This window comes from Sander vitreus, chromosome 1, assembly GCF_031162955.1.
Source record: "Sander vitreus isolate 19-12246 chromosome 1, sanVit1, whole genome shotgun sequence".
Classification (NCBI taxonomy): domain Eukaryota; kingdom Metazoa; phylum Chordata; class Actinopteri; order Perciformes; family Percidae; genus Sander; species Sander vitreus.
The window spans coordinates 33,849,291-33,871,853 of record NC_135855.1 but is presented as its reverse complement, the minus strand read 5'-3'; the positions used below and the strand labels follow the sequence as shown (position 1 = coordinate 33,871,853).

Sequence of the window (22,563 nt, the reverse complement as noted above, 5' to 3'; positions counted from 1 at the left end):
GCAGCAGAGCCACTCCCACCCCCTCTTTCTTCATTTTACCTAGTATATTAGATCTTTTAATTGGGTTGAGTATCCCATTTACATTATATGATGCTATCTTTAATAATCTTTTCTGGGTTGCCATATTCACTGATTTTCCGTCTCCTCCGTCCTATGCTTACCCCTTATGCTACCAAATTGGCAAACTGCCCTAAACATAAAAAATACAGAAACAAAACTAATCACTGATGAACTAGTGATTAACCAGAAAACTTCCTTGCGTGGGGTCTGCGTTCCAACCCTATCTGAATCCTGATGACAAGTCCGCTCTGAGGGATGTCCCCCTCCTCCCAGGGGGAGTGGGCCCTCTATGCTATGGTCTGTTTTGTCCATGTGACCAACAGCTCAAAGAGAAAACGAAAAGAAAAAGCAAAAGGAAGTAAATTAAAGAGCTACAGCTAAATAAAAGCCTCCCCGACTTTTGATAAATATGTAGAGGAAATTGCCCTTTCAAAATGAGCATAGATAAGTAACCCAAACCAACTTAAATGAATAGATGTCCATTTCTCACGTTAATCATGTGCAGATCATAATCCAAGTACACAGAAACTATTCAACCCTTTTCCTTGAATCCGAAATCCATCTGACTTAGACTTAGTTCTGTCTCTTTGGATGATTAATCCTTTTTAGCTCGGCTGTCCTGCCAGGTTAGGCGCCTGATCCTCTCTAGTCCACTCTCCTTGGGTTTCACCACCTCCACCTGAAACCCTTTCCTCACCATGTCCTTAGACGCCTCTTCAGCCGTGTTGTAAATGCAGATTTCTCCCTCGTAAAACACCCGTAATTTCGGAGCGGAAGCGTATTTTCTTCTCCTTCAAAACTTTCTTTGCCTCTGCATACTCCTTCCGCTTTCTCAATACCTCCGGAGTGTAGTCATGGTCCAGAAACACCTTCTTCTCCTCGTACAGGAAGCCTCTTTTCTGCCATGCTATCTTTATTATCTCTTCTTTGCTTCCAAAACTCATGAATCTTACCACGATGGACCTCGGTGGGGAACCCGGGGGGCCGTGACACGAGCGCCCGGTGGGCTCTCTCGATCTGGAGGTGGAGTGATGGAGGCAACTCCAACTTTTCTTTCAGGAGATTCTCAATAAAATCAATCATCGACGTGGTGCTGTCCTCCGCTCCCTCCTTCACCCCGTGAATCCTGACGTTCAATCCTTAGTCTGTTCTCAAACCGTTTCTGTAGCTCCAGGAGTTCAAGTGTAGCATTCTCAACACACTGCAAACGCTCCTCGGCTTCCAATATCCGCCCCTGGGCCTTATCAATCCTGATATTTGCCACTCTAATGTCTTCCTTAATTTCTTTTAGAGTGTCTGTCTGAATTTTCACGATGGAAATCTCGCAGTTCACTAAGTATCTTCTCCAGGCTTGCCATGCTTTGAGTAGCCTCTTTGTCCTGATCTGTTAGCTCTGATGCTAACGTGCCTTCGTCTTTGCTTCCACTGGCGTGTACCTCGGGTTTTTGAGACTTTCTTCGTAATTTTCCTCTCGGCATACTCTTTGCCCTTTCCGATTTATTTAACCTGTATGCCAGTTGCTTTTTGACAAGTGAGCAGGGCGTTCAAAAGTTTAAGTCGGGGAGCTCACTTTTTATGCTGCCGCCATTGTAAAGGTGCACCAGAAGTCCTCCCAGGAGAATCTTATACTCGTCTAAAACCTCAGGTTTAATCAGTCAGAAACACAAGCAATAAACCACTGAGTTAAAAAAGAGCTTAGTATCAATAATGCTATTGCATTTTTTGATGATATAACTGTTATAAAATGTGCGTTTATTTTTCTCCTTCTCCCTGGCTGCAGAGAGCAGAGGACCACGTTGCCTTTGTGAGCGTGGTGAGCGGCAGCCTGTGTGTGTTTCTAGCCGTGTTCATGCTGGTTTGTACAGAGATGCTCTCACAGCGATGGAGACGTCTCCTGGGCCTGATTGTATGGGCCACACACCTCACCATAGGCCACACCTTCATCTTCAGCGGCCCCATCATCCTGCCTTGGGACCAGGTAACCTCACCTCCCAGCCGGATTCAAATTAAGGTTATATTTTTGTTGCAAGTGACGTTTTTATAATATGACCCTTCCACGCATTCTTACAGGCATGAAAATCTTACATGACAAATTACAGTCTACACAGATGTGAAGAAGCCACAGAACTATTTATAATTTGTTTTTGATTAGGTCTAAACTGTAAATCTTAAAAACTCAAGATTACAGTACAACATACACGGAGGGAGTGTGACTGCATGCTCTGCTCAGGATGCCAAATTACTTCCCTGTAGCTACATATTAAATAGTTGTTTACTGCTGTATTAATGTTCTGAGTACAGCCCCTTTAAATATTTCCCGTCTCTATTATTTGGTTGACAGATCATTTACTATTATTTTCAACTTTTCTCATGTGTAAATCTATAATTCAGCACTGTCTTTGCTGATAATAGGTCTATAGTAATGTTATACTGTAGGTATTCCTTATACCTCGTATCCCAAAATACAGGCATACAACAATTTATACCTCTTTTTATCTTTCAAGTATTCTCCAAGTTTCGAGAGATGTGTGACCACACTTTTAAGGCACCAGATGAAATAAGTGACTGAAGGCAGCATTTAGTAGAATTTGATTTAGTCATGGCATAACAGATGACTTCTTGAAATAATTAAACCTTTATGTTTCCAGGTGCCTTTCTTCCTCTTCATCATCTTCACAGTGTACACCATGCTGCCATTCCAGTTGTGGTACGCTGTGGTGCTGAGCGTCATCTCTTCACTGTCCCACATCATGGTTCTCACACTGCGCCTCACCATTTACGACGATAAGCCCACCACTTACCTCGCCAACCAGGTAAAACCAGTTTGATAAAAACTATGCCGTTATGATGCAGAAATGTTTCTGTAATGCTAATGTATCAGTCTGCAACTGTGTGTTGAAGACTTTAAGCTAGTATGGGTCATTTTTAAGGCCAATGTTATCTCTCCAATGAAGCTGAAGTTCAGATGTTTTTGTGTAAATAGTCTTTATCATTAAGTTTAACCAAAAAATGACCATCACTTAGACATAATATAATGTTTGGCAGGGTCAGAGACATAATGTTTTTTTTTTAAAGTAAAGCCACTAACAAAGTAAATGAGTAATTTCTTAAGTTCCACTCCAGCAGCGACATACAGGGGTTCAGATACATGCATGTGTTTCCATTTGAGCTCTAACATCTGCTACTGTGTCTGTTTCTGTAGCTGCTGTCCAATGCAGTGGTGTTTCTGTGTGGCAGTGTGGTGGGAGCCTTCCATAAGGTCCTGATGGAGAAAACCCTAAGGCAGACCTTTCAAGACACCTTGAGGTGCCTGAGCATGCGGATGAAGCTGGAGATAGAAAAGAGACAACAGGTTAGTGTAATACATTGCCAATCACAGACTAGTTTATAACGAGTCACACAAGGAATAGCTACGTTCTGTCTGAAGAAAAGGCCAATAAATATGAAAGCACTTATGTTACCAAAGCCTTTCAAAGTTTGGCTCACTATATTAGTGTAGGTATCCTAGAAATAATAAATATTCAATAAATCCATGTTAAAGAAAATGGTAAGCAAGGTAAAGCACCATGACCAACACACGAATTAAAGGTGTATATATATAGTTATTTTTGTCGGTTGGTGTTGTTCAACTCAGCGTTTAAAGTTGTGTGAGAGAGAGAGAGAGAGAGATGCTGTGAGTGATCAGAGGAATAAAACGCTATTTTCTGATTGTTTCACAGCAGTTACACACCCACAACTCCACAGCAAGGTTCTGCATGGTTGGATTCTTTGTGAATGCAGAGCTTCATTCTGCTGCTGCATGTATCGGTTAATCAGACCCGACCGAAAGCACACAGCAGAGGTCTCCTCTGGGTGCCTTGTGCGTCTGTATCAGACTCTAAGGGTCGTGACAAAGTGGTGGGATTGGAAATGAGAATGGGCTGTACACCTTGCATTGCTGTGATTGGCTGGATGTTTACGCACCCACAGGGGAGCCAAAGGCTCTTTGCTGATGCCCATGAATTTCCCGCACACTGCAAAATAAGAAGAAAAGAGAAAATACAGGCAGGGGGCAGGGTCTGCAGATACGGACACCGCCACACACTTCTAGTGGGTCATGAGTGATGATTGAAAGGGATTACTTTTTTTTTATTTTTTTAAAGATTATCTTTTGGGCTTTTCTGCCTTTATTTGATAGGACAGCTAGGTGAGAAAGGGGAGAGAGGGAAGACATGCAGGCCACAGGGGATTACTTTTTTTATTAGTCTATACATAGTTTTTTTTTGAAAATCCTACATATTGTACCTTTTTTAAGAAACAAACTGTATAATTACACTAGGCCTACATGAAATATGAATCACAATTTTTTAGCTTAGAATTGATATCACGATTCTCTGCCATGATTTTTTTCTCACGAAGTGTAATGTTTATTGCACACAGGAACCATGACAAAACAAAACAAATTGGCAGTACCAAACATGGATTTATTTTGGCACCTATAGCACATTGCGCATCGCCACAAGCCTGTAAACATAGAGGCTCCAATGAATAAAGATATAAAGTACATACTGGCCATTTAAGTGCAGTAGGCTACCAAAAATAGTGACATATAACACATTGAACTAAATATGGCCCTGATACAGGCTGTATCTGAACTCCTTGAACATGTATTTACATAACTAAAACATGTCAATCAACATGCTACAGCTTCAGTCTCTAGAGAAATGGAGTTTGTCAATTGCCAATTTAAGTACAGTATCAAAAACAGAATGATTTCTTAGCACACTCTTTAACTGCTTGCCTTTCATGTCTTCAGCTGTCCTATCAAAATAAAGGCCGAAAATGCCCCAAAAGAATAAAATTGAAGTCATTTAAAAATTAAATCGCGAACGGGTGAATCGAGATCGCGATTTTATAACGATTAATTGTGCAGGCCTAAATTACACTAAACATATAAAAGAAAAGATATCAGAAAAAAAGAAGAAAAAAAGCAGTCAGATAATGATGGTAAATAAAGAAAAACTAGTAGTATTTCTTTATTTTTTTAAATAGGATGGTATAGCACCATTTCATTAGTGAGGAAAAGTGTACTTTATATTACAAAGCCAGTTGTGCTGAGCATTTTAATACATTTAGATTTTTATGCATCAGCTGTATTTTAGTAACCTCACTGAAGGGAAACAAACATTACAGACAAATTATGAATAGCTAGTCAGTAATTGTTATTGCCATACTATTGCTTAATCTCTAAGCTTTGCCTTTGGCTGGCCTCATATTGACTTCCCCATGGATGTTTTCATTGCGACTAACAAATCCTTCTCAAATTAGATTTTCCTGTGATGTCTTTTAAATTTGATGCATCTGTGTTGACTTCCTTTGAATTCAGAGGCATTTTTAAAACAATTTCCCCCTTTTTGTCATTTGTTATGACTGTTGCTTAGTGCAGGACATAGAACGTGCTGACAGGGAAACTGTTGTGTTGCCTAGCAGGACAGAAAGGAATGATATAATTGTTAACATTTAAACATCCTGGTGTATTTGAATTGGGGCTGAAAAGGGAGCCTGTTGCACAAAGTTAGCCAAAGAAAACAGGAACATAATCGCATGGTGGGGGAATATCCAGAACCATTCCAAATGAGGGAACCAATGAGGAACTCATTGTGCTCCCACATTAATTTCAGCAGGAGTGAGCCCAGCATGTTCTTCCTGAAATGTTTCTTGGCAGGGTTCGAAGGACGTTAAAAATGTTATTTAAGCTGTGTGAAGTTTAAGAGGATTCTCTAAAACACTACTGTCCCCTCTACAACTACTGCTTTACCATAAATCAAAGTAAATGTATGTGACTGCATGTATTTAGTGAGCACAGAGTTTTTTCCATATTTAAGATACTAGTGCAATGCCCACACATGCCTGTTTGAAACAGGTTGATAGCTTGGCTTCTAGTATTTGGCCCCAAACAGCTATATACTGTATTTATTATGATGATTAGATATGAAAAGAAAATGAATTATGTTACTAACTCATTGTACCCTGAAATAACTTACAAAAAGCCCCCAGAGCACTTAAAAAATCCAACTCAACTGTATACTACAGTAACCTGATAGAAATGTTACTGGTTACCACAATTAAAACATGATGCGTTATAATTCATTTAACTATCCAGTGTTAGAGTTGAAAGCTCCACCTTGAACAGATGTTAAGTAAATTAAATTCTGCTGAAAATGCCTCTCTTTCTTCTCTTTAAGTAAACATTTGAATGCAGGACTATTACTGTAGGGTATTAATAGTTGTACTATAAATAGTTAATAGTTTTACTTTAGAATGTAAATCTGCCCAACATATCCAAGTCGCGGCTACTCACGGTCAGAAACACCGGTGAAATACACTTAGCGAAGGTATTCATTATATTGAACACATCCAAATTGAACCAACTTCGACATGAAGCACAACCTTGGGTCCTTAGCAATACACCCTCCAAGTGTGAAGTAGATCGGATGAGCGGTTCTCGAGATATTTAGGTTAAAAACTCGGGTTGCATTGTACGGGAAGAAAAGGAGACCTTTGGAAACAATGACGCAGACAACCACTTCAGTCATATCGGTTAGGTAGGCTTACATACCTACAACAAGCAAATAAATCCCTGGTCTTTCGCAATTGTTGTACTTTCTCCAAAGTATATTCTGTATTTCCAGCGTATACATCCATGATTTTCAACTGACTGCAGAGTAATGTTGTAATGTTATTTGCTTCCTGTTTACACCGGCACTCACGTACCCAGTGTATGCCAATGGTCATTTGAAATGCGTTTTCAGACGTGTTGGTATAGACGGAGATCATTTCTGATACAGAGCCTTAACACGTGTGCGTACAGAGAATGTTTTTGTTTCAAAGCTACGTAAAACAATTAAAACGTAGTAGTGTGGGAAACTAAAAAGGTCATTTGAACCCTGTAAGAGGTCAGCCAGAGTGAATGGAAACCGTTCAGGTTGCAGCAGAGCACAAACACACACACACACACACACACACACACACACACACATTCCTTGCCTTATGCGAGTATCCCTCTTGACCTCTCTCACAGCCTGATTTAAAACTTATAAATAAAATAAATAAAAAATGACAAGCTGGATTGCTTTGAGTCAAAACATATTAACCTCTTTGCTATAACACTCCAAATTAATTTTATTCTTTTGAGATGTCTGTACAACCTGAAGAGTGTCCAGAAACACTCCAGGGAAATTAAAGGCTTGTGAAAGCCACATGGACAATTCTGACATGTTAAGGCAAATCTTCCCCCGGTCTAATGTAAAAAAATTTAAAAGGTAATATGAACTCTTGCTGTAATGCAAAGCACTGTGTCAGACCCAGTGGCGGCTGGTGGAATTAATTTCAGCAGGTTCTACGCCAAAAAATGAAGCCGACATGTTGCTGATATTTTTACGAACCAATTGTTTACCAAACAATCAATTGCATTTTTTACCTCTGTCACTGGTTTTCTGGTCAATTTCAACGTTACGCTGATCCAGTCCAAGTTTATTTGATAGTGAGATTTGACAGTCTGGCTCCATGTTGTGGTTGCCCCAACTCTAGTCTCAGTTTATGTTCACACGTAGGCTGCCAATCACCCATCAAAACAGCTCTATTGGCTAGCAAAAGAGAACAGAAGAATCCGTGAATAGAGCTAAATGCAGAAGATTCTTCAGAAGCTATTTCTAGTATAATGTTATTCGAAGACAGGACAGTGCCCTGGAGTATACAGCCAAATGAACACTGGAATGGCTTCAAAACAAGAATGTGAATGTCCTTAGGTGGCCTGGCTGCAAAATCCAAGATTTTATTAGCTTAAGTACATATTTAGGACTCACAGGGTTGTGTGCTTGAATACCAGTCTAAATGAGAAATTAATATTTCATTTTCAAGCACAGTTTCATTTCAAATGATTAACTTTTGTCAGACATCTCTCACACACACACACACACACACACACTTTGCTTTGGTCTCATACCTTACAATTTCTCATTTTTGTTCTCTTATGCATTCATCTCTATTTACATCCACTCGTTTGTTTTAAAGGACTGTGCGGTGACTGTATTATGTAAAACCCATTCTGTAGATTAATTTAACAAGCAACAACTTGACTCAATAAGTGAAGTCAGATGATCTAACCTGAAGCCCATCTGGTGGTTTAAAGAGGGATTAGTCATTTCTTGAGAAGTTGCCTCTTCAGATTCCTGTCTTAATCAAGTCATTGAACTTTGAACACTTCTCAGGCCTCTGATGGTTGTGGCAGACTGACTCCAATGTAATTTCTTACTAATTAATGCATTTTGCCATACCTAGTGCTGGTGCAGTGTGGAATATTCTTCCACGTTGTCATGTTTACCAATTTTTGGCAGCATGGTGATATAGTGTTTGAATGTATTTGCTACCTCATCGGGGAATGCCCAGGACTAGGTGGAGAGATTATATCTCCACACTGGCCTGGGAACGCCTCCGGATCCCCCAGTCAAAGCTGGTTAATGTGGCTGCTTGCTGCCCCCAAGACCCGACCTCGGATAAGTGGATGAAGACGGGATGGTTAGATGAATGGATAGATGGATGTATTTGGTACCACTGCATTTAAACCTGTATGTGCTGATAGCTTTATAAACCACCCCTGCTCTAAATACCACTTAGCTTAACGGAGGATTTCCACCAACTGCGGAACGGCTGCGGATCGGCTCCGCTACGTGTCGGCTCCGTGCTCCGCCGTCCGTCAATACCCACCAGGTCCGTATTTGTTGCATCACGGCTGCGGCCATGACTGACAGCTGAAGTCACGAGGACCCATGAGATCTCGCAAATTCATGTATGATTGCGCGATATAACAGGATGTAGTTTCTATAAACAGAATCACAAAACCAACAACAGTTTGTTTCAGGCCTGTCTCCGCCCATTATGACGTTTTCAAGGTGTAGTGCAGGGAAATATGATCTGCCGTGAGCACGGTGTATTTTATTTTGAAAATTAACCGGATGTTTTATTTTGTTTCTGTGCTCGACTTCCTGTCCCGCACAATCTGCCCTGTGCTGAATTGCTGCGGAGCTCTCTGGCATCCTTCAAAAATAGAAGCTCTGCGTATCTGCTCCGGAGGGATGCGGATCACCGGAGCTGGGACGGAGTCGGAACGCAGCCGTTCCGCAGTCAGCGGAAATACACACATTGACTTTAATGGAAACCTAATGACTCCGCCGCCATTCCGGAGCGGATCCGCAGACGTTCTGCTGTTGGTGGAAATTGGGGGTAAGGGTGTGGGGACTGCACTGAAGCACTAATAGGGTCACGACGAGGTACAGTTTGGTGCAAGTACTGTGGTATACCTACAATAGAGGATGGATACCCGAACCGAGCACGTTGGGACCCGACGGTACCCGACGGGCCGGGCTGGGTTTGGACAGATATTTAGAAATGATGTTCGGGTTCGGGTCGGGTTTAAATTTAAAAAAGCTTATTATGTAGGTGCGCGCCTGTGTTAACGTGCGCGTGTTGCCCCGTGTGCGCTGATGTGCTCATCTGTTGACATTTCCGAATGCCTTCCTACAGTTGCTTAATAAAAGCTGGCTCTCCACACAAACAAACGTATGTGTCATTAGTATGAGAAAAAAACAAGGTTTTAACTGTGTCGGGCTCGGGTCGGGCTCAAACATAAATATCTTAATGCTTCTCGGGCCGGGTGGGGGGGGTGTTGTGTGGCTGTTCCCAGGTCGACTTTTTTTTTCTCATCACTCATGGAGTGTGACAGTCAAATAAGCCTGGCTTATTAACACATTTTTGTGTGTTTGCAGGAGAACCTGCTGCAGTCTGTGCTACCAGTCTACATCTCCATGAAGATGAAGCTTGCGATCATGGAACGCCTGCAAGACTGTAAAGACAAAGAAGAACAACAGCGACTGGTCAAAGATAACAACTTCCACAGTCTTTATGTCAAGAGGCACGAGAACGTCAGGTACAATCACAAACCACCTTTGAAATACATGGAAATCCATAGATTATTGGATTTATTGATCATTAAATAGCCCTTATAAAGGATCACCTTCATGGAACCCTGATTTTACTGGTTAAACCATGCACTTAGGGGATGGTCAAAATGCCTGAGCAGCCATCAAGAAATTTTGAAGACATGCAAGTATCAATGTATACAAGTATCAAAGTATATTGACTAAGATTTTGAAAGTGTCTGTGGCCTGAACCTGCACTGCTTACAATTTGTAACAGGAGGCAGGTTCCCAATTGCTAAAACTTGTGAAAAGGTAACTTAAGTTATGAATTATGACTAGTAACCACTATGACAGACCTGTGTAAAAAGCGATACCTTAAACAGCAAAAAAGGAGAAAAATTAGTCTTGCTTTTAAACTTTTAGTTTTTTAAGCTGGCTATACTTATACATCTACATGTCCCAAAAATAAAGTTCTTTAATCAGACTGATTTCATTTCCCTATCTGCCTACTACTTCGTCTGTATTTGCAATTAAAAAAAATCATAGTCATTTTCAGGGAAACTTATATTTATGCTTTTTCTATGCACATCACTTCATCAAACAAAGATTGGGCACAAAAGCAAAAAACTGTGCACACACACAGCAGATTTCTCTGACCACTCAGGAGATTAGTATATGTCTGTTTGTTTTCAGAGCAGTGACCCAGTTACAGCTCTTTGTTTTACGAGGGTTTCATTCATTTAGCAAGTGCTGACAGATATTTGGTCAGCTTAAACTGAACCTTGGCAGATGGCTCACCAGCTGATTTTTTTTTTTTTTTTTGGGGGGGATAAATGTAGGCAAGACACAGCCTTTCCTTTACCTCAATAAGGGAATTGCATTATGGTGTTTCTTAAGAAGAAAATGAATACATTGGAAGAAAGCTTAGTTGTGGCTTCTTTAGCTTCTTTTCATTTTTCTCTTTGATTTTAAAGAGCAATTTCAGCTCTGATCAGTTTAATTGAAAGATGCAATTCTTGCATAAAATTAAACTGAAATGGCAACACAGATAGCAAAACATACAGAAATTAATTGGGCTGTTAATATCCACTTAGGCAATCTTGTCTTTCAAAAGATTTAGACACTAAACCTTTTTGGTCTTTGCTAATCAAGAGGTCATTGTGAAGGCATCAGTCCTGTTTGCTGCCATGTTCATTTAGTAAGAAGGTGTTGAATGATAGGCTAGCTGCAACCCTGACCCATCCCTATAATTACCTCAGTCAGACCAGTCATTAAATGTCTGTCTCATGAAGCACCTGGCCATTTTCAGTCAGGCAATGGAACAGGTGTACGGTCTGGGTCCCTCTGTTGGTCACCAGATGGGCAGTTGTACTCAGGCCAGGTTGCAACGGCAACCTTTAACCAAGCCTGGGCTGTACTCAGCTGTTGATTGACTCATACAGTGCTCTCTCTCTATATTTGTATCTCACACACACAGATCAATGAATATTCATGGTGGTTAGTGAACAGGTTGAGTTTTGAATAGTTATGTACATAGTTTGAAAGGATGTGAACCCCATCTCAAAGTCAAATTAAATATATCCCATAATGCTGTAATTTACATGCACAGTATTCATCACACTTGCTGACATGTACTGTAGTTCACTGAGATGAGCATGGTGTTCACTGAGGCTTGCATTGTAACGGTTAGAATGTCAGTTCCCACTGTGGCCTGACATGCTGAGACAGGGAGGCAGGTCAGATGCTCTATGTAGGTTGGGCTTTTGCCAAACTTCCAACTGGTGGTGTCGGGGGTCTTTCAGAGGTCAGATGAGATATCATTGTCCCTCTGTGGTCCGCTGTCTGGCAGCTTTAATGATGCAGAGACTATGATTCAGCATTGAACCAGACAGGCTTTTTTTGTTCAGTCACTGATCAGGTCTTCTAGAGGTTAATGGGAGGATGGTCAAGAGCTGTTTTTGCCTGAAATCCTACATCCCAATTCAGGAGCCGTAATGGTCATAATGAGTCATAATGGGCTGACAACGCTGTGCAGAGAAAATCGGGCCCAAATTTGGAGGACACAAATGGTGTAAGCTTCATGGTCCCGATGATATGCTTCAATGCTTGTCGCACTGGTTGACTGCTTACAGTGCATTCAGGTGGGCCATATCAGTTTGTAACGTTGATTGACAGATTGGAAAAGCCAGGGATGATCTCCTAATAATAGTTTTTGTTAACAGCCTGGACATGCAACCACACAGCATGACAGAAGTTACATGGATACATTACCATTGCTCACCAGTATCCATTGTGTTTTAAGTGCAACGCAAACCTGAAAGCACCATTTTGGTCTCCGTGAGGTCTCTTTTTGGGTTAGGGTTAGTTGTAGCAAATCGTTAAAGTAGTATTTCATTTTAGTGTGTGGAAATTTAAAAATAGTTCAGTAAGTAAAATAGATTTATTCTTCATTGCATATTTTACATGTCGGAGCAGACATTGTTTCTGTTTATGTGAGTATATTTGTGTGTCAACTCTCATTGTATTATTTCTTTTTTTCAGTATTCTATATGCTGACATCGTTGGCTTCACCCGATTGGCCAGTGACTGTTCTCCCAAAGAGCTTGTCATTATGCTCAATGAATTGTTTGGAAAATTTGACCAAATTGCCAAGGTGAGTCATCATTTAGAATTGTTACATGACCTCTACGCTTAATTAGCAGTTGACTGTTTACCTCTTTAAGAAATGTTTGCAGTAATAATGTAAATATTAGAGTAGTGAGGCTACTGACAGGAGGATTTCTGCTAAACCTCATACTGGCTGAGAAAATCTGAGTTGGGCAGTTGAACAGGGAAATACTCTCTTCTTATCAAGTCACAACCAAGGCACTTAGACTGCAGTAGTACAAGACTGCAGTTTTATTGATGGGCTCCCATGTCCGGTCTGTCTGCTTACCCACATTTTATGCAACCAGACATCTTTTAAATATTTGCTTGGTTGCACAAAACTGTATTATTTTGGTTTCTCTTCTCCTCATTCCCATTTCTGTATAGGAAAACGAATGCATGAGAATCAAGATTCTTGGAGATTGCTACTACTGTGTGTCAGGGCTGCCAGTCTCTCTGCCTAAACATGCCAAGAACTGCGTCAAAATGGGCCTGGACATGTGTGAAGCCATCAAGTGAGTTTGTGCCAAGCATCAACCTCAACCCTGACTGAAATATATAGCGCTTCTCGATTTAACTCCTAACAACCGAAAATAAGAGATGTGATGAGCACACTTAGTTTCAAGATGAATTATGTAAATAAAGTGTGTAAAAGCTATTTGTGGAATCTCTCAGAGAATTGTGTGGTGTAGCTGTAATGGTGAACTGTAGGGTGAGTCATTATTTGTCGTGGCTTGAGTTTAGGGAAACAGTTTGGGTTACTGAAAAATCTTGTACAGTAATGCTTAGAATTGCACATGTTGGAAATGACATGCCATTTTAGAGTGTATTACAACAGCAGGAAAGCAAATGTTGACTCTGCTCTAGTACATGATGTTTTTTAATCAGTTGAGAATACACAGTGACATGCAATAGGGCTTCACATTGTAAAAATAAGGTACCCAACCCTATTCACATAGACACATATGGAACGGCCCGCTGTCTATATTGTGATGTCGTCCTCAGACTGTTAATGGGCCTTAAAGCCAGGACATTGTTCTATATATATAGAAACAACCTTCAACAACAATGAGCTTTAGTATTGCTGTGAAACTCCTCCAGGCAGGTACGGGAGGCCACAGGAGTGGATATCAACATGAGAGTGGGCGTGCACTCGGGCAACGTGCTCTGCGGTGTCATTGGCCTTCGTAAGTGGCAGTTTGACGTGTGGTCACATGATGTCACGCTGGCCAATCATATGGAGTCCGGAGGCCTTCCAGGGTAAGTTGTATTACTTTTTTGTGTTAGTTTTATTAACATTTATACACATGTATGTATTATATTGTGTGAATTCCTAATGTGGTTTTACCAGGGACCAACTGAAAACCATGTGATACAATATCAGCATTATTATTGGTTGCATAACCCAGGTTGCAAAAAAATTCACTTTTTACTTTAAAGCAACTAAGTAAATGTTTAGGTTCAGTTAGTTGAGGGGGTGATACACAATGCAACTCTGATCAAATGAATTGCATAGAACCAGTTCTATGATAACATTTTACATTGTCACTTGCCTTAGCGTAACCTTAGATCCTTAATATTTATTTATTTATTTTTAAAGATATTGTAAATGTTCCGTTTGAAAAGATGGATGTCTTTTTCTGGAATAAGAATATATTTACATGTCTACACTCCATTAATGATACAGAATCACTGTGTGTGTGTGTGTGTGTGTGTGTATATATATATATATATATATATATATATATATATATATATATATATATATATATATATATATATATATATATATATATATATATATATATATATATGTGTGTGTGTGTGTATATATATATATATATATTTAAATGTGTGTGTATGTATATATATATGTGTGTGTGTGTATGTATATGTGTGTATGTATATATATATATATATTTAAATGTGTGTGTGTGTATGTGTATATATATATATATATATATATATATATATATATATATATATATATATATATATATATATATATATATATGTATTAAAGAAAGCAACCACAATGGTAAATGTAAAAGCACCATCAACTAATAGAAATAAGTGTTACATAAGCCATGCTTAGTATTTCAATCCTTCTGCTCTTTCCTCACTCGGTCAGACGTGTCCACATCACAGAGGCGACTCTGAAGCACCTGAACAAGGCTTATGAAGTGGAAGATGGGGGTGGCCACCTTAGGGACCCCTACCTAAAAGAGCTCAACGTCCAAACCTACCTGGTCATTGATCCACGGGTGAGTTCTCTATTCGTCTTCCTCGAAAATGCACATTGTGCACATATGCACATTGTGAGGGAAAGAATGAGAAATATGTTGCGTTTGAAAACACCTAAATATTTGCTGGTATGGTAACAAAGAATATTAAGAGAAAAATAACCATTTACATAATGTAAATCATTTTAAAACCTGTGATTACATGGTTTGAGTACAGACTTATTTGTGTTTTTGATAATTTCTTTGGCCTGATGTTGCTTCCTACATGTCCAAATGTATTTTTTGTAGTCTAAATGCTATGCATTTTCTTACACGTCTTTTGATGAGTGATCCACATTTTAAATGTTTAATATCCAGTTGATTGTCTGAAGTGATATTCAGTTAGCAGGCAGGATGTTTAGTGTTTTTGTCTTTATGAGATATACGGTGTGCTCCCTCCCCCTTTAAACAGAATTCACGTGGGTAAAACTTTGCACTAACAGACTATGAATTATCAATTATCAAAAGCATTGTTTTTCTGGGTTTCTGAATTTTTGGGTTCTGGACAGATTTTTGAGTATCTGCTGCACACCATTCAATTTTCTGCCATTTAGATTTTTTGGCAAAACATTTTCACATCACTCAGCCTACAAATTCCCTCCCCCACCAGATTTGGTACATATACACTTGCATTACTCACTTGCAACCAAATTTAGGTGACCCATGCACATATCAGCTCTGAGCAATCCTGCAGAATTGGATGGCATTCTGCCTGCAAAATGTCAGCTATATGATCACAGTGTATTGTAAATGCAATGTTGTTGTGTGTGTTTGTGTATTAAGTCTAAGGACCCATCATTGAACAGCCGTAGCGCGCCTAAACCTCGGGTGAATGATGGTCTGAAGATGAGGGCGTCCGTGCGTATGACCCGTTACCTGGAATCTTGGGGGGCCGTCAAACCTTTTGCCCACCTTCAGAACCGAGAGGGCTTCACCCCAGACGCTATTGTCAATGGCAAGCCACGCTGCAAGGTAAGCACCGGATTGTTGTTAGTTGTTATAAACTGGAGCCCACATTAAAGAGTGCACAGATACAAGGCCATGGTCTTGCTGTGTTCATTATTTGGTGTAGGATGTTCAAAGCTTTAGTCACGTATGACAGACGTTAAACAGTTTTTTAATTGATGTTCTGATTTTCTAGTGATTTTGAGAGGTATCTTTTTAAGAAAAGCAAAATGCACACAATGACTAATGGTAATCATTTTCTTGTGAGAGGTTCACTATTTCTTGAATGAAAACGTTGGCTAAATTGAGTTTCAGTTGGTTTGGCCTTCAACACTCGCACATCATGCATTCTCATTGGGTGAATGTTGTCCCTGTCTTTTCCAGGACATCCCTCTACGATCAGTCCCCGGCAAGTACCCTGAGAGGTAGGAACAACTCTGAGCTGCTACAAAATAAATTCACATTTTGTGACTATTTTTTTTAAACTATACTTTGTATGTATTATGTGCTGCTGCTCACACACATTTCACCCTGGAGTCAGCCTATGTAACAAAACTGTTGCTCAATAGTATCAAGTGTTTCCCATCAACTTTCCCTTCTAATACTTTCCCATCTTTCATGGAATCTGAACATTTCATTAACAACATGTTGTAATACAGTATATCAAAGTGTTTAAAAGGACTTTTTTGGGCATTTCCGCCTCTAATGGATAGGACCGTTCGATATGAAAGGGGAGAGAGAGGGGGAAGACATGCAGGAAAATCGTCACAGGTCGGACTCGAAACCTGGACCTTCTGCGTCGAGGAATAAACCTCTATATATGTGCGCCTGCTCTACCAACTGAGCTAACCCGGCCACACTAAAAGGATTTTTTTTAATGCATTTACAGCATTGCTAATGTTCAGCTATCCACACAGAGATTAATGTATAAGATGAATGCTTTTCGTGGGAGCTTAGAAATTTTGATAGAATGGAAATTCCATCAAAATAAGCATTATGGTGTTAGTATGGTCAGTCATGTTAGACGTCTTGTTACATGTGAGATTGTTCTTTTCACTCACATTTTCTTACACTTTTTTGTGGATGTATGATTAAAATTTCTAAAGTTTAATATGTCATTGATTGTCTCCCTACAAGTGATATTCAGTGAGCAGGCAGGATGTTTAGTGTTTTTGTCTTTATGAGATACAAGGTGTGCTCCCTCCCCCTTTAAACAGAATTCAAGTGGGTAAAACTTACAGACTATGAATTATCATTTCTCATCAATTATTATTATTATTATTATATTATTATAATAATTATAATATTATTGTTCTTAAAATCAAACATTATTTGACAATAAGTCAGAATATATATCTAAAGCAAAAGGAGTGTTAGAGGAGTCAGTCTCAAACTGAAATAAAACATTTGCCAGTAAAATGTCGTCACCAAGGTTCTGCTTATTACAGCTGTGCTGTCATTCCTCCAGAGTGGTGGGTGTGCTGAGCTCTATAACAAGCCCTTCCATTAAATTTAATTTAAATAATACATAGACAAATTGATTATGGTTGTAGCTTATAATGGTTAATTATCTTTGCCCATCTGGTATTGGCAGTAAGCGTTCGGACAAATATTTAAAGTGTAGCTACTGATTAGTGGGCAGGACTCACCTACACAAACAGTGTGGGCTGGAGTAATGTAATTAGAAAAGATAAGTGTGTGCCTAAAAGCACATGCATTCCACCCTGTGAGAATGGAAATTTGAAATAGTTAATTTCATTCATGTATTCAGTCCACTGAGGCACAGGCAGCAGCTGGTGAACATGTCTGCGGCTGAAGTGAGAAAGGGAATGAGGTGCACCTACTCAAGCTTGATGACAATCTATAGCAGTGTAAATTGTTTTCCTGTGGTTAAAAGTAACAGTTATGAGTGCGCTTCTCCTGTTCACAAGCATTCATCTAGCTGCTCTGTTGTGATGAATTTGTGTTTGTGTTTTACTGTTGGGCCCTGACAGCTTTGATGAGTCTCTAGAAGAACCGTTCTCCTTGCCTTCCCCCCCGTTCAGCAGCTATAAGTGAGTGGGGGCCTTTATGGCCCGCAAGGTCCTCATACCCTCAGTGCAGTAGTTCTCAACCTTTTGGCTTGTGACCCCCCCCCCCCAAAAAAAAACAAAACCTAATGGATACATGCTCATAGCCACTTGTTTAAAGTGTAAATAGAAAACATGGTGAGCTTTCGCATACTGTAAATAATGTTTTGGAGTTTCCACCATTGCTTTAGTACCCAGGAATCAGTATGCTTCATGTAGTTTCCCAAAATGAATCATTTAAATATTGTTGAATTGATTAATCTTCGTGGGAGTAGAGTAGAGGCTACAATGTATCATCATAGTTAAAAAAGAGATAACATATGACACCATAAATTCCAATGTAACAAATATAATACACACCAACCTTTTTAAATCCTTCTGTGACTCCCACACCCCCAAAATAAGTCTGTGTGATGTCTTGTTCTACAGGGTGAGAACTATTGCCTTAACGGAGCGCCTTGCTGTCCTAACACTAACCTGAGCAGTGGTGTAATATTGTTCTTTTCTCACCGTTTCTCACTGCTACCTCTTTGTAACAGGGCAACATATGATCTCAAACGCCCCCAGAAACCCCGTAACCTCTGTTAGTGGACTGACATGCTCCTATTAACACTGATCACTGACTGGGGCTTGTGTGTATCTGGGTCTGTGCATCTGTGTGAGTGTTTCCTTCCTGGTAGAGTAGGGGGTTTACAAGCAGAAGCACGGCAGAAACACTCCAGCCGAATCCCTCAGAGATCATCTAACACACTTCGCAGGCACAAACCATATTTCTCTTTCCTCACTAATGCTCAGAATGGCATTAACCTTGTTGCCTCCAAGCACAGCTAAACTGGACCTGAGTAACCTGTATGGCCTGATATGGTTTTCCAGCATCTGTTCCAGTCAGCATGCGTGTTTCAGTGTCTGTCCGTCTGCCTTTTCCTAATTGTCTCGGTGCTTTCTGGTGCAGGAACAAATCCCAGAAGAGTAAGTTTGATGAGGAGCTACACAACGAGATGACTACTACCATAGATGAGCTCAGCAGCAAGTAGGACCATTTTTTTTTACCACAAGTCATCACTTTTATGCATTAAGTACATTTCATAAAATAACTGTCTACTGTTCTATTTGGTTGACATGTTCAAGCAGGTTGCACTTTGCCCAAATTTGTAAATGTACGCATGCCAATGTGAGAAATTTCTCTTAATGAGATATTGTGACTCAAAGCTGTCAAGTTTGAGTGAATGATAAAGTAAAATTTGACAAAAATCTTAACTTTTTAGCCATGCTTACAGCAAGGGATGGCAGTGTTAGTTTGCTGTTTTTTTTGTAGGTCGGTCCACCACTTGAAATATCTCAACCACTATGAAATAGATTACCATCAAATTTAGTACAGGCATTCACTGTTCCCAGATGATGAATCCTACTGACGTTTGTGATTTCCTGCCTTTTCCTCCAGCGCATTCATGAGGTTGACATTTGTGGTTTTGAGTGAAATGTCTCGATCGGATGGATTACAATGACATTTTGTAAAAAAATTCATGCCCCCCTTAGGATGAATTGTAATAACTTTGGTCATCCCCTGACTTTTCATCTAGCACCAACGTCAGGTCACAATTTCAAATTGTCCCAACAATTTGGTTTATGACTAAATACGTGCTAAACTCATGATATTTCCATCAGCCTCAGCTGTTCTTTGTGTGTAGTGCTAATTATCAAATGTTAGCATGCGAACACACTGAATTAAGATGGTGAGTATGGTAAACATTATGCCTGCTTAACATTATCTTAACATTGTCATTGTGAGCATGTTAACACGCTGAGCATTTAGCTCTTTTTAGGAGTCTTGGTAACAATATCTTTGTAAATACTTTATTAAACATTGTAAGATGGATGGATGGATGGATGGACGGATGGACAAACTTTATTAATCCCAAACTGGGAACAGCAGCAAGTTACAGGGAAATACACACATACTCACTCACACAGATACAGAAAATACAAGAAATATACTAGAAATAATAAGATAATAAAAGACAAACAAAATAAAATATGTATGATATTAAATATAAAGTAACCAGTGGGTTAGGGTTAGTAGCATAATAGTGCAATGTTGTAATTTTTGAGGTAATGATTACAATAATGCTTTCATAATTGAGTTTGCCCATATCAGTTAGCCCTACTTAAAGCTCTATTCCTTCCTTCCTGGCCTCCTTCCTTTCTTCCTTCTTTCCTGCCCTCCTTCCTTTCTCTCAGGCAGTGGTCTAAGTCTGAAGAGAGTGGCAGTTTAGCTCTGTGGTTTCCAAAGAAAGATCTGGAAAAACAGGTTAGTTTAAGAGAAATCCACTAAAAACATGTGTGATACATTTCCATTCAAGCATTCTGGTGCTGAACGAGAGGTTCAGCTGTCTTCTGTTTTTCCTCTTCTAAGTACCGAGCCCTGGACTTGCTGATGTTTAAACACTATGTTGGCTGTGCCACCTTCATCTTCCTCTGCATCTTTTTCGTTCAGATGTTTGTCACAAAGAAGTGAGTATGACCAGATTTAGTCATTTACAAACAAAAATCAATCACCAAGTTGTCAGCAGTTATAATGCAGTGCAACAGGGATGAAGAAACACACTATGAAGATGATAATTGCACTGATGGGAAAAGGAGAGACTGGAGACTGAATTTTGACACACACACACACACACACACACACACACACTCTGGTCTTTATCTTCTTCAGTCGACAGATGTTGGGGATAACATTTGGAGCGTTGGTCTGTGTGCTGCTGCTGATCCTGGCCATCTGTTTCGCAGGTCACTTCCAGGTCAGTGTGTTAAGTCTTATGTTAACATTCAAATATTAAGGTGATTAAAGTTAAAGTTTCAGCTCTTTTTGGGGCAGTTTGTCCCAGTTAGCATTTAGGTTTGTAGAAAGCAGAAAAAATAACAGGCACAGCAAACCTGTCATCCCTCTTGTACAGCTATCTCTGAACCCACACTGAATGCAGGTCAAGCATAACTGTAAAAGAGTTATTTGTACAGCAACACTTGTTAAACACAGTATAATCCTGGCCTGACTCTGAACCGCATTGCATGTGTCACAAGTGGTATTCAATAAATGCAATTTTCTTGTGCTTGAGAAGTGAATATTAATTGTGAAATTCCTTAGAAGTTATTATATTGCTGTTGTGTGAAGGCCACACAAGATGAATACCAAAGAAATGGTAAGCCTTCAGGAAGGATGTCATTTTATTTACCACCTGTCAGTAGCCTTCATGAAGCTTCCTCCACATTATTTGGGCTGCATTATCTGACAAGCAATGTTCAGAATTTATTAATTAAAAACTAAATAGAAAGAAGATTGTGTGATACGATCGCAAACTCCAGAACAGCTACCAAACTTGTGCTTGTACTAACATTGTTGTGGGAACTGCTATTTCCAGGGTTAAGAAATAAACTTTAAATCTCCAAATAAATACGTGCATTCTGGGTCAGGCGGTGTGTGATTTGCACAACCATTTCTGTCTCTCTTTTTAATTTAAAGCAACGCCAAAGATTCTTTTGTACCTTAAAATAATGTTTCCAAAATCCTTTCAAGTGGTTCATCAACTCGTAACAGGGTGAACGGCACTTCTGCATTAACTCGGCTATAACCGCACTATGCAAGTTTGCCAGATTGGGTAGCGGATCTGTAGTTCAAATGAGACATACAACAGAGGTAATGGCAAGACAATTCCGCTTCCAACCTGTAGGGGGAACAAAGAGGAAAAGTACTTTGGTGTTGCTTTAAATGAGCAGGCCTGGCTGCCAGGCTGAGAAACACTGAAATATTCTTCAGAAAAAAGTGTTGCATTTGACCAAAACATTTTCACGTTAAAAAAAAAGGATTAATTGCAAACCTAAAGTTATTGTTTTAAGTTTTCATAATGCAGCGCTTTAGGCAAGTCATGTAAGACAATATCAAGGTGCTTGTGTTTTTTGCATCTGTAGTGAGAGAAGAACAAAAAACTGATCAAGATATCCAACTTAACTTCCAACTATAAGAGCTTCATAGTTAAAAAACACAAACATGCTTGTGCTTGGTAAATAAAAGGCAAGGGGGAAAAGGATGTGTGAGCCTGTGTGTGGGGTGTGGTGTGTATGTATGTGCTTCACTGTGCCCGAATTAGCTTGTGAAAATGGAAACATGTCATGGAAGCTATCCCTTGCATTCGCCGTGCTGTAGCTTTCTATAGCTGACCTACTGACTTAGTGGATGACACTTGACAATCAGCCCTTGACAGGCCGTGTTTTCTCCTCTGACAGATTCCTTTACTGGAAATAGCCAGCGAGGACTCTCTCACACATGATTTCTGGAGATGGATGAGCCACATGCTCCTCATACCCGTTTGATTTCATCTTTTTCTCGTCTTTCTCTTTACTTCTCTTTCACCTCTGCAGCGCCTGTTTCCAGAGAAGCTGTCGAGGTGCCAGTGGCTGCCAGCTGTGTCGGAGGCGGTGGTAAAGCGGCCATGCGTTCGCCTCCCTCTGGCCACCATCACTACTACGGTCATCATTATCTTGGCAGTGTTCAACCTGGTAAGACCACGCTCACATGTCGAGCGCTAAGAGAGGGTCATTATAGACTCTGCT

At 39.9% G+C, this 22,563-nt stretch overlaps 1 protein-coding gene across 3 annotated transcripts in view; it reads left to right on the top strand.

The window, feature by feature from the left end:
- The window catches only part of adcy7 (adenylate cyclase 7), a 76,833-nt gene that overhangs the window by 41,298 nt on the left and 12,972 nt on the right, over positions 1-22,563 (top strand). For 2 of the 3 annotated variants that reach the window (XM_078253078.1, XM_078253060.1), the window contains 16 exons: positions 1,841-2,038; positions 2,709-2,873; positions 3,263-3,412; positions 9,864-10,024; positions 12,558-12,669; positions 13,050-13,177; positions 13,764-13,922; positions 14,794-14,926; positions 15,728-15,916; positions 16,274-16,314; positions 17,884-17,943; positions 18,911-18,988; positions 20,197-20,266; positions 20,372-20,469; positions 20,672-20,756; positions 22,372-22,509. In XM_078253078.1, the coding sequence (XP_078109204.1) occupies positions 1,841-2,038; positions 2,709-2,873; positions 3,263-3,412; positions 9,864-10,024; positions 12,558-12,669; positions 13,050-13,177; positions 13,764-13,922; positions 14,794-14,926; positions 15,728-15,916; positions 16,274-16,314; positions 17,884-17,943; positions 18,911-18,988; positions 20,197-20,266; positions 20,372-20,469; positions 20,672-20,756; positions 22,372-22,509 (1,965 nt within the window). The remainder of the gene's footprint in view (positions 1-1,840; positions 2,039-2,708; positions 2,874-3,262; positions 3,413-9,863; positions 10,025-12,557; positions 12,670-13,049; positions 13,178-13,763; positions 13,923-14,793; positions 14,927-15,727; positions 15,917-16,273; positions 16,315-17,883; positions 17,944-18,910; positions 18,989-20,196; positions 20,267-20,371; positions 20,470-20,671; positions 20,757-22,371; positions 22,510-22,563) is intronic. The other variant, XM_078253069.1, reaches the window with a different exon arrangement.